This window comes from Pholis gunnellus, assembly GCF_910591455.1.
Source record: "Pholis gunnellus genome assembly, chromosome: 23".
In the NCBI taxonomy this organism is placed as follows: domain Eukaryota; kingdom Metazoa; phylum Chordata; class Actinopteri; order Perciformes; family Pholidae; genus Pholis; species Pholis gunnellus.
In genome coordinates, this window is record NC_136550.1 from 11,797,481 (window position 1) to 11,807,528 (window position 10,048).

Sequence of the window (10,048 nt, forward strand, 5' to 3'; positions counted from 1 at the left end):
AAGCTGTGCGAGACATGCGAAATGACTCCAGATCTGATGTATAGTGTTCTATATGTGCCCGAGGAGCTGTAAGTGGCAATGACAGGGTGTCGGGGGCTGAGGCTGCGGTGTTGGAGCAGAGAGGCGGAAGGAAGGAAGGAAGGGAGGGAGGGAGGGAGGGAGGGAGGGAGGGAGGAAGGAAGCGCGTTGAGCTGTGAGGGGCTGAAAAAAAAAAAGAAAGTCCAGTCGAGTGATGGAAGTGCTGACAGGGCGACCGAAATGTGTTAGAGCATTTTCAGGGTGGAAATCACTGCCTCATCGCTACACTGTGGTACACACCGACACACAGACACAGGGGAATGCAAACACCGAGGCACACACGCGCTGATGTTGATACCGTCAAAGCAGGTGATGGAGGATTATGTTCTAGTTGACCTTTTATGTTAAAACTTGTGTGTGCTTATCAAGAAAAAACAGAAAAAACCCCACATTGTGTTAGTACAGGAAGGTGCTTTCTGAAGACCTCCAGTGGTTTGAGGTCAAACCAAGAGACAGTTTCTGGATGGAGAAACCTGAGAGCCTTCTCTCTGTGAAAGGGGCTGGCTTTGTGCAGCGTAGTACAGAGATACAGAGACAAACGTGACACACGTTATACAATATCCTAGGCGAGGAGAGAGAGAGAGGGAGAGAGAGCTGACGGAAGTCTCTCCTCTTCATATCTGCCAACAAAATGGAAATATTTCTCTTTTATTGCCCGGGCAGACAAAAAACGTCTGCAGAAAGATCTGAGTTGAGAGAAGAGGCTTCTTGATGAAAAGAAAAAAAAGTCAGAAAAGTCAAATGTCACCTAATCTTTTTCTCATAAAGCACCTTGGAAACTGCTTCAGTCCTTGTTCTCCTGCTTTACAACACCTTGAATGGGAAGGACTGTAAAACCAGGGTAGGGTAATTGAAAAATGATCCATGGAAGATTTTGTACACTATTTCTTTTTTTTTTATATATAAATATATATATTTATATATATATATTTATATATAAATATATATAAGTCCCTACGCTAACACACACCATGCATATGCAATATTTGTGGTGTTTAAGGTGGTGCATGTACATTGAAAAAACATTCACAAGAGTTTTCCAGACGTTTTTTCCGTATTACGTGAACTTCCCGAGGCTCCTCTCCATCATGAGTGGCACTAATTGACCGTTCTCTACACCCCTCCGCTGAACATCGACTGTCCAATCAGAGCGTAGCAACCGCAACTAGGCCCAGCTGGCCCGTCAAGCTTTTGGATGTGTCTGCATGCTGAAGTGGTGTACACGGGGTTGTAGCTGTGGATGCTGGTTTCTACATGGATCACGAGCCGGTGAGGATGCAGACGTTGTGCCTGGGATACGAGGCTGTTTAGACCCTTTTACAGGGTTCTTGTTTTAAATGAGTCGACTGGAAATATTTAAAAAAGTGAGCCAGTCGTTTCCAACCCTCTCATGAAGGTAATGAAGCGTCAGTTCACACACAAACAAACGGTGACTCTGTCCCCATTATCATATCGTTGTCGCGTGATGCCCATCAAGGCCCCCCCCCCGAGCTTACAATTGTTAGCTTTCTCAGCACCGTTGCCGTTGTTAGCGCCGTTAGCTGCTAGATGGCGGCCCGGGCATCTCTGTGCAGGTAGACTATCCAGGCTGTGTGGGTTGCAGCTGCTGCAGTCGTGGGCCAATCAAACGTCACATTAAATGGAAGATAGCTTGCTGTGATTGGCTGCGAGCAAAACCATACAAATCGTTATTTTGTCGACATTGATCAATTACTGTATTGTGCAACGATACCCATTCCTACTACATATCTCCTGGGCGACTATGGAAAGCTTGACAGGCACAGCAAGAGTACCTAAGGGGGCGGGGCTTAGAGAACAGTCAATCTCTTCATTCTACCCACTGTCACCCACTAAATCCCTCATCTCCCAGCCTCCCCCCTACCCGTCATAAAATAATGCCCACTCACCATCCTCAGTGGGCACGTAGATATTGAGGTAGAGGCAGTCCTCGCTCTGGTTCTGGATGTAACCCGCCGCCACGTCCAGATTGTCAGTGAACCACACAGGCAGCATAATCTCTGGGAGCACGCCGTGGACATTCTGAGGGCACACGGGGGCAAACTGGGTGGCGTTGCGGATCTCCTGCCAGGATCCCGGGGCTTCGGGCGGCTGAAAGCGGCGGTCGCCGATGGGTGCCGTGGCGTAGGGGACGCCCAGGTACTGCTCTACGGGGCCCAAGATCTCGTTGTTCAAGTCCTTCTTGATGCCTCTGATCTTACCGTAGTTGGTGGTGACTAAGGGGTGTTTGGAAGGGTCCATTTTCTGGCTCGAGGCCAGGCTGAAGAGCACAATGAGGCCTAGCAAACCCATCAGGCACCAGTCCGTAAAGAGACTATGGGGGCGCGTTCTGGACAACAAAGCCTGCCGCCTTTGTTTACTTAGAGCAAGTGGAAGGGGGTACATGACTGGATCCATGGTGTTCAGCCACCAGCTTTTAGTCTGTTCTGAAGCACTTCAGTCTTTTTGGGAGAGAATGTGGATTATAACCAACAGTCTGGAAGGTAAAGCATAAGAGGGGATTTAAAAACCAAAGCAGACAGACCCTGAAAGAATAAAAGGAGTTTTTTTTGTGTAGGTTTGATCAAGGCCAGGAGCTCTGCGTGAAGGTGAGATGGAGGGCGAAGCAGTCGCTGGGGGAAAGAAGGGTCGTTGGGGTGCCGGAGAAGGAGGCCGGACCTCGGTGCGGGTGCCAGGTCAGTGTTGGTTCTGAGCAACAAGGATCCGAAACGCTTCCCCAGTCATGGTTCTGTTGCGTTCCATCCCTATTGGTCCTCTATTATCCAGATCATTTGATCGATGTGTTTTTTAACAGCCACAGAATTCTGCAGGGTGAGGCAGAGAAGGGGAGGAGGAGGGAGATTTAAAGGATAGTGATACACAGAGAGAAAAACAGAGAGACAGAGGGTGGCAGGGGGGGGGGGGGGGGGGGGGTGGAGAGAAAGATAAGAGAGATTATAGTTTATCTGAAGCAGAAATATATTCCATTAAAAGTTGTCAGTGCAACATTCGCCCTTCAACTGTTGCCAAGTGAAAAACATTTCCTGAAACGAAAGCAGTGGAAATGAAACGACAGACAGCATTGTTGAGATCAAGTCAGAAAGACTCAACGTGATCAACGTGTTTCACTTCACATGGTTACAAACTGAATTCTCCAGCATGTAATACTCGTGATCTGTTGTCCGGTTTTTGCAATGTCATCTAACCCGCCAACAACAGACGAGTCCACTCTGTCCTGGTCTGACCTGCATGAAGACACCAACCCTCTCCTGGAGAACTGTGTGTGACCCTCCAGCGTACCCCAAACACATCCTGCAGCTGATGTAGACTCCACGACACCAAGTCTTCCTCTAACAACACTGCTACTGGTGCCTCAATTTAGCCTCAGTTTAGAAAGCTATTGTATAGGGAAATTACTTTAGTAATTGAGTATTACATTGATTAATCAATTGGATAAAATACCATTTTGCTTTATTAAGGAGGAATAATTAATACACAAAAGAGATATCTCATATTTCTTCTTAAACTGCATACAAAAGTATTGTCTGTCAAAACTAAATACGTATACTCTTCAAGGCTCCAGCCCGACTTTTATCACCATCGTCCCGGAAACAACTCGAAAAATGATTTCAACCGTCCTGAAGTCAGTGTAAGCTGTCAACATTTCTAAACGGTATCTTGGTTTGTTAGTGTCATCTATAGGGGTTATTTGCATACAAACACCATTCATATTATTGGGGAAATAAATGATTGAATTTTGTATTAAATATTTGCTTTGATTAAAAAAATCTTGGCATTAGCAGTTTTAATTCTGTATTATTTATTAGCTGCTTAGTTTTTATTGCTGTGGAAACATCTCCTTCAACCAACTGTATTTATTCAAGTCTTTCACCAAAAAATACATTTTACAAGATAACATTTGAACACATCATGATAGCGTTATAATTCACCTTCTCCCAATACTCATTTTTACCGAACAGAGCTTGAACACATCATATTATAACTCAACGGAACCTCCGTTTAACATTCGCTGCTCAGTTATTTCGTCAAGCGGGACTGTCCACCAGCTATTAGCTGCTAACAGCTAACAGCTAACAGCTAACAGCTAACGTCAACGCTCCTCTCCTTGCATCCTTGATTTTTAGTCATGGAGCGACTTCAGTTCCTCGAGGAATCCTCTCAGCCCGAGTACAGTAGACTGCGTGGGCGAGGAGTAGAGGCTTGGGATTAGGGTGAGCCTTTCACTGCCCAGTTAGGTCAAGGGTCAACAATGTGCGCCTGTAAGCAGCTTATAACAGCCCGGGCATTTTTGGGCTACATGGAGAGCACAAAGACACACACACATGCACGCAGTAAGCCTTAATTGACCCACACATGAATAAGTTCCCACACACTGTACACTCATCCATGTAATCTACTGCGGAAATGTGCAAATCCTCATGTAACTGACCCAGTCCGAAACACACGAGGCATGGGGGAGATTACCGCGTCATAGCATTGTTGGGTGGTGTTATGTAACGGTAGGAGGCCAACACCCTATAGCAGTAATGAAGACTGTGCAGGGAAAGCAGAGAATCTCTTTTATGTTCCCGTGGACGCTCTATTTCCATCTTTTTTACAATTCACCATTACCTCTTTCACGCTTCTCCCTTTGCTTTATCGCCATGCCTTAATTGTCCCATTAACCAAGTCATCATTAACCGTATTATTGGATCGCCTGCACCCACTGGAGCGCCTCTGTGTTTTTGTTGTCTTCCCCCCCCCCCCCTCCCTCTCCCACTGCCAATAAAGCCGTTTGAATTTGAAAGTATGGGAGTTAAGTGTCCTGAGGCAAGACGGCAGATAATGAGAGTGTATAGGCTGATGAGCAGGCGAGCAGTCTCACTCTCACAGACACACAAATAAGGAAGCTCCTTCGTGTAATAATAAAGTTTCTTGTGTACAACAAGCTCTTTGAGCGGTAATTGCAAGCGAGTCCGTAGCCGTCTGTAATTGTTCATTGTCTTCTTTTGGTACAGTGCGTTCCACCTAAATATATTGGCGGCTGCCTTTGTTCCTCTCATTGTGGACTTCTCTGTTCCACCCACGCGCCCATGTGTGTGTGTGTGTGTCTGGGAGCGTATACTCTCTTGCAGAGAAGCGGGCAGCCCGACGCGAGCTCTAATTAAACCATAGAGAGTCTAGAGGCCGGCCCGCTGCGCAGTGCGCGCAGGGACGACCCCTCCACCCACACACACACACACACACACACACACACGCATCCAACAATTTACCATTACGCTTTCATCCTTCCAGAAGACATAAAAGGGAATGGGAGATGGAAAAGAGAGCGATAATGAGAGAAGTGAGAATGTAGATGGAGAGGAAACAGGTCCTGGTGTTAATGAAAAGCCTCTCTCCGGTCAGCAGAGACTCTTCGGAGTGCTCGAGCGAAAAGCCCCATGAGGTGCTGCTTCACTGACCCTGGAGTCTCTCAGAGAAGCGGCCGTCTAAAAGACACACATCCAAGGGCCCGAGGAGGGGGGGCCGACTGGGCTCCTCTTGCCCGCAACGAGCCAGAATACTTGGTTCAATTCCAAGGTCCTGGCAGGCTGTTAGTGTCCCTGGAGGGACCTCCGGAATTTCGGGGTGCATCTGAGTGTTTAATTGCTAATTGGCTCAATTAGGAGGCCTAATTGGTCCGGCTTTGCTGTGAGCAGCGGGAGAGCTTAAGTGATTGATGAAGCAGAGAGGGGGAGACTGGTGGGAGGAGAGCCGAGCATGGACACGGAGCCATAAAAAAGAGGTAGAGGACGCAGACTTAAAGGAACAGGTTCTCCCCAACACACTGTGTATCCCACAGGTACACACGGATGCACACTCACCCGTGATTCATCTCATCAACCCCCCCGAGAGAAAGCGAGAAGGAGGGGGACCGCACAGGCCTTTCCAGTATAAACCTCCCATCTTTCTCTCGCTCACTTGGTATTACTCATCTCAATGTGTTCCACAGGAAAAACCTCTGGAGAACAACGCAAACACAAAGGATGCTATTGTCGTCTCTTGACCAGCCCGTTCACTTGCCGGCTGTGTATTTCAACAGGGCCGCCGTGTCTGGCGCTGCATCATTGAGGATGAGCAAAGAAATATGCAAAACAATGGGTTTCCACGACTCAACATTATTCAAATTGGGTACAAAGTGGGCCTTTTCGTGTTTGGCATCGTTCTTCGGGACTTGGAAACTATTTATGGTCACAGCGCTCAGACCTGCGACTTCTTCTTGCTCTCATAGACCGCTGTGCTGTCTGGGGCCAGACCCAGCCTGAACCAGACCCACAAATCTGTAATGCAATTTAGTTGCTTCATTTGTTGACCTGAAAGGTCTCTATGCGGCCATTGTCTTCATATTGGGCCCACAGCTAGGCTTTAAAAAGGGGACCATTTCTCAGTACCGTCGACATCCCCTCCGCTGCAAAACAAAACAAAAAACAATGTTGTGAAGAAGAGTTAAACGTCGACAGTGAATGCTGAGCATATGAGACGGAGTGGACAGCTAAATACTTCTCACGAAGGTGGAGAAGAAAGCAGAATGACTGATCCGTCAGGAATCCGTTGAGGAGTACAACATCAAACAGCATTTTTACAGCATCTACACTAAAAGGTAAAATAAAGCAGCTTCATGTCTGGCATCTGTCTGAATAATTCTTTTTTTTTTCTTTTGCTTTGGATATGCTGAAGAGAATAGTTTGACATTTTGAGGAATCTCTTATCCACCTTCTTGCAGAGAGTTAGCAGGGCGCCAGTGTTAAGCAACCGAAAATCTGTCAAGTGCAACTCAACCTTTTCATTGACAGATGTTGGGGTGCCTGTTACACCTGTACCCGGTCCTGAACGGCCCCAGCATCAGCGGAGATGCACCACCTGTCTCCCCTGGCCCTGGTAAGAAGCCCCGGCAGCCTACCTCATGCAAAAGTGAACAAGCACATTCCACAAAACTATTTCTTTGAGTAAAGGAACACGAAGCACACTGGTACTCAATTAACTCTGCCTTTGACAGACCGTTAAGGTAATTATGCAGGGTTATATGTATTTGACACAGTTTGGAAGAAGTGAATCCACTGTGGGCTAGTGTCACAACAAACAGGTCAGCGAACCTATTACAGGGATATCAGTGAAACTAGCAGAGCGAGTAAAACCTGAATACAGAGGAAGTCGCATCGATCAGGAGGCACCGCGAGGAGGTGTGTCGAGGCTTTGCCATGTTTTCAATGAACTTATTGAATGAACTGATTTTTTTTTTAAATGTTGCAGTAATAAAACCCAACGCAAGACCACAAGACTGCGACTTGGAGGATGTCATTATAAATAGACGGCTGCATGATTAGATAATAGATCATTAGATTGCTGGTGCCTTTCTCTTGTGTTTCTCCCTCATTACTTACAACAGGCCTCAACAGAGATCAGATTCCACAAGTCGTTACTCGTCCTTTATTCCGCGGATGTTATTGCCATGAGGGGGGGGGGGGGGGTTCACTGCTCACATGAAGACAAGAATTACATAAAGTGCTCATGATTGTTTTCAACAGCAAGCCCACTTTGTTATCTTTAATTGCTGCTAGGAGCCACTTTCATGCGCCGTGACAGAGGCTTCCTATAATTAACCTGCCGGTAATCTTCCATGTGAAGGTCACGTCTCTGCTCATGGTGACGGCACTGTGGTCAGCGGCCGGGATTGAAATTGCACCTAATTTGAGAGGAAATAAGGGGTTCTAAAGCCCGGGTGTGCGTGTGGATTAGATGAGGTTGTGTAATGGAGTCATGTGCGCATCAAAATGGAAAGCCTTCTGGTATTCTACGATAATCCTGTACGTTTTAAATCTCGCTCTTCTGCTTGACTTTACCGCAAAGTACAAGAGAAAGCTAATTTCTCAACTGTTAAATGTTGCCTTTGCCAAACGAGACCAATGCTTAAAAGACCTGATCGGCATAACCAGAGGGAGATCGGACCCCATCCAAAATGTGGTGGACCTGTTCCAATCCAAAACAGACCCATGACAAACCTACCAAAAGGGGAACGCAAAAGTCCGAACCAGTCATATACCCAAAGAAAATGTGACCGTAACCTTGAAAGAACACATTTTTCTCTTGCAATTATTACCACTTGTTCTGAGTCCACTCAGGTAGAGTAGAACCCTACCTGGACCCAGTTGCAGTGAACATTTAGACTCACGTCCTTGCACTACCCTCACAGATTGGGTACCAGGAGGACCCGTGAAGCCCGATACCACACAATCAAAAACATTACTTGGCCTTTGTGCTACTTTCGGCCGCTATGGTAAGAACACATCACGCTGTCCTCTTCTCCGTTGCAATGGTTTTCTCTCAGCTGCTCGTTTGTCTTCACAAATTCACCGCGGCTCTTTAGCTAAAAAGTTTCCCCAGCTTTTCCTCCAGCGGACAAATCAGCCCGGGGATCACTGTCTCAGAATGGAATCCATCACCACTCTGCCACATAGCTTACTGGGCACAATCTAAATCCCACCAAAACCAATTCCACCCAATTTTACTCCAATACAGCCGCCGAACCACCCGCTAAGACCTCCCCTGTAATTGCTTGCCACCTCTCCCTCCGTCTTGCGAGCCGGTCTGTCAGTGCCGGTTCAACTTAATGATAGATAATAAGCGGACTTTGCCAGGCTGGCGGTGCCGGCCGACAGACTGGAATTCAGCGTGTCGAAAGGCTGCCGGGATGAACGAGGTCAGAAAGGTGCTGCCTTAAAAGGATCTCGGGGGGTCTGCGGGAAGAAAACAGATGACGACAAATCAAAGCAGTCACACACACACTGTATATATAAAGTGCCTGCATCGCGTGGATCTACGCAGGTGGACGTACAACGAGCGAGAACGTACCCAGCAGCGAGCTTACCGTGCAGCCAAGCGCGAACACACACACACACACACACGCGCGCCCACGCACACGAATACTTTACGCTCATTATCACCTCAAGGCTTCCAAGGTCTGACAGTATCTGATTGGGCACAGCTCATTTGTTTCCACAGTGGCTAAGTAATACATCAAGGCTGAGACATGAACATTTGACACTCGAGCGTCAATGTGTCCCCGTGACTGTGAGCATATTTATCCACACAAACGCACACATTTGTCTGCTTGTAAATGTGAATGCTTGGAGTTTCTGTGTGTATCCACGATGCCCGTGTGTGTGTGTGTGTGTGTGTGTGTGAGTTAGATGTGTTGATCGCAAAGTCATTTTTGAGGACACGGTAGAGTGGAAGCTGAGTGGTTGAACAGAAAAGGGCCTTTTCATCTCTGCAGATGCCACGTTAATGCCAGTAGATGGGGCGGACACAAGTGTGTGTGTGTGTGTGTGTGTTCTTGTATGTTTGCCATCCTGCTGACAGCCTGAGTGCGGGCTGCGAATAGAAAAGAGCCGGCGGCCAGGTCAGTCCTCACTCTGGCTCCTGTCAGTGCCATAATCTTTATAATTTTTCATCCGTCCATCTCGGTCTCTCGGTGCGGGGAAGAAGGAATCAGAGTTCAGCACATATAGCTGGAGGGGGGGGGGGGGGGGGGGGGGGGGACGTATGTTAAGAGCGTGGAGGAATGTAAATCAACTAACACCCAGCTCTTCAGAAAAACAACACTAACAGTGAGCTGAAGTCAGGGGAAAGTTTTCGGCCATGTGACATATTATCATCCCTCCGAATTCTGAGGCGGCTCACCGTCACCCTATGATGTCATACATAATGTATTAGCTTCAATGGCTCGAATACAAATGTCAAGCAACATTCTTCATCTTTACTAACTGATTAACGTGCTGCACTCTCTTGCAACAGCGCCACTTCAATGACTTTTTAAGTAAGGCACATTAGATAGTTTTTAATTGTGCAGTCCACAGTCTGACAATGAAGGCTGAAGGGAGCTCTCTGTGTGTGAATGTCTTAAAGCGGTTCCACTATTGTACAACGTTCACAG

The 10,048-nt window shown here is 47.2% G+C and overlaps 1 protein-coding gene across 2 annotated transcripts in view; it reads right to left on the reverse strand.

Annotated features, from left to right (window-relative positions):
- Nucleotides 1–2,499, reverse strand: part of nlgn2a (neuroligin 2a) — a gene marked incomplete at both ends in the record, with an annotated part of 110,585 nt that extends 108,086 nt beyond the window's left edge. The window contains one exon of one of the 2 annotated variants that reach the window (XM_079184875.1): nt 1,986–2,499. In XM_079184875.1, the coding sequence (XP_079041001.1) occupies nt 1,986–2,493 (508 nt within the window). The remainder of the gene's footprint in view (nt 1–1,985) is intronic. The other variant, XM_079184874.1, reaches the window with a different exon arrangement.
- Between the last annotated feature and the right edge of the window lie 7,549 nt (nt 2,500–10,048).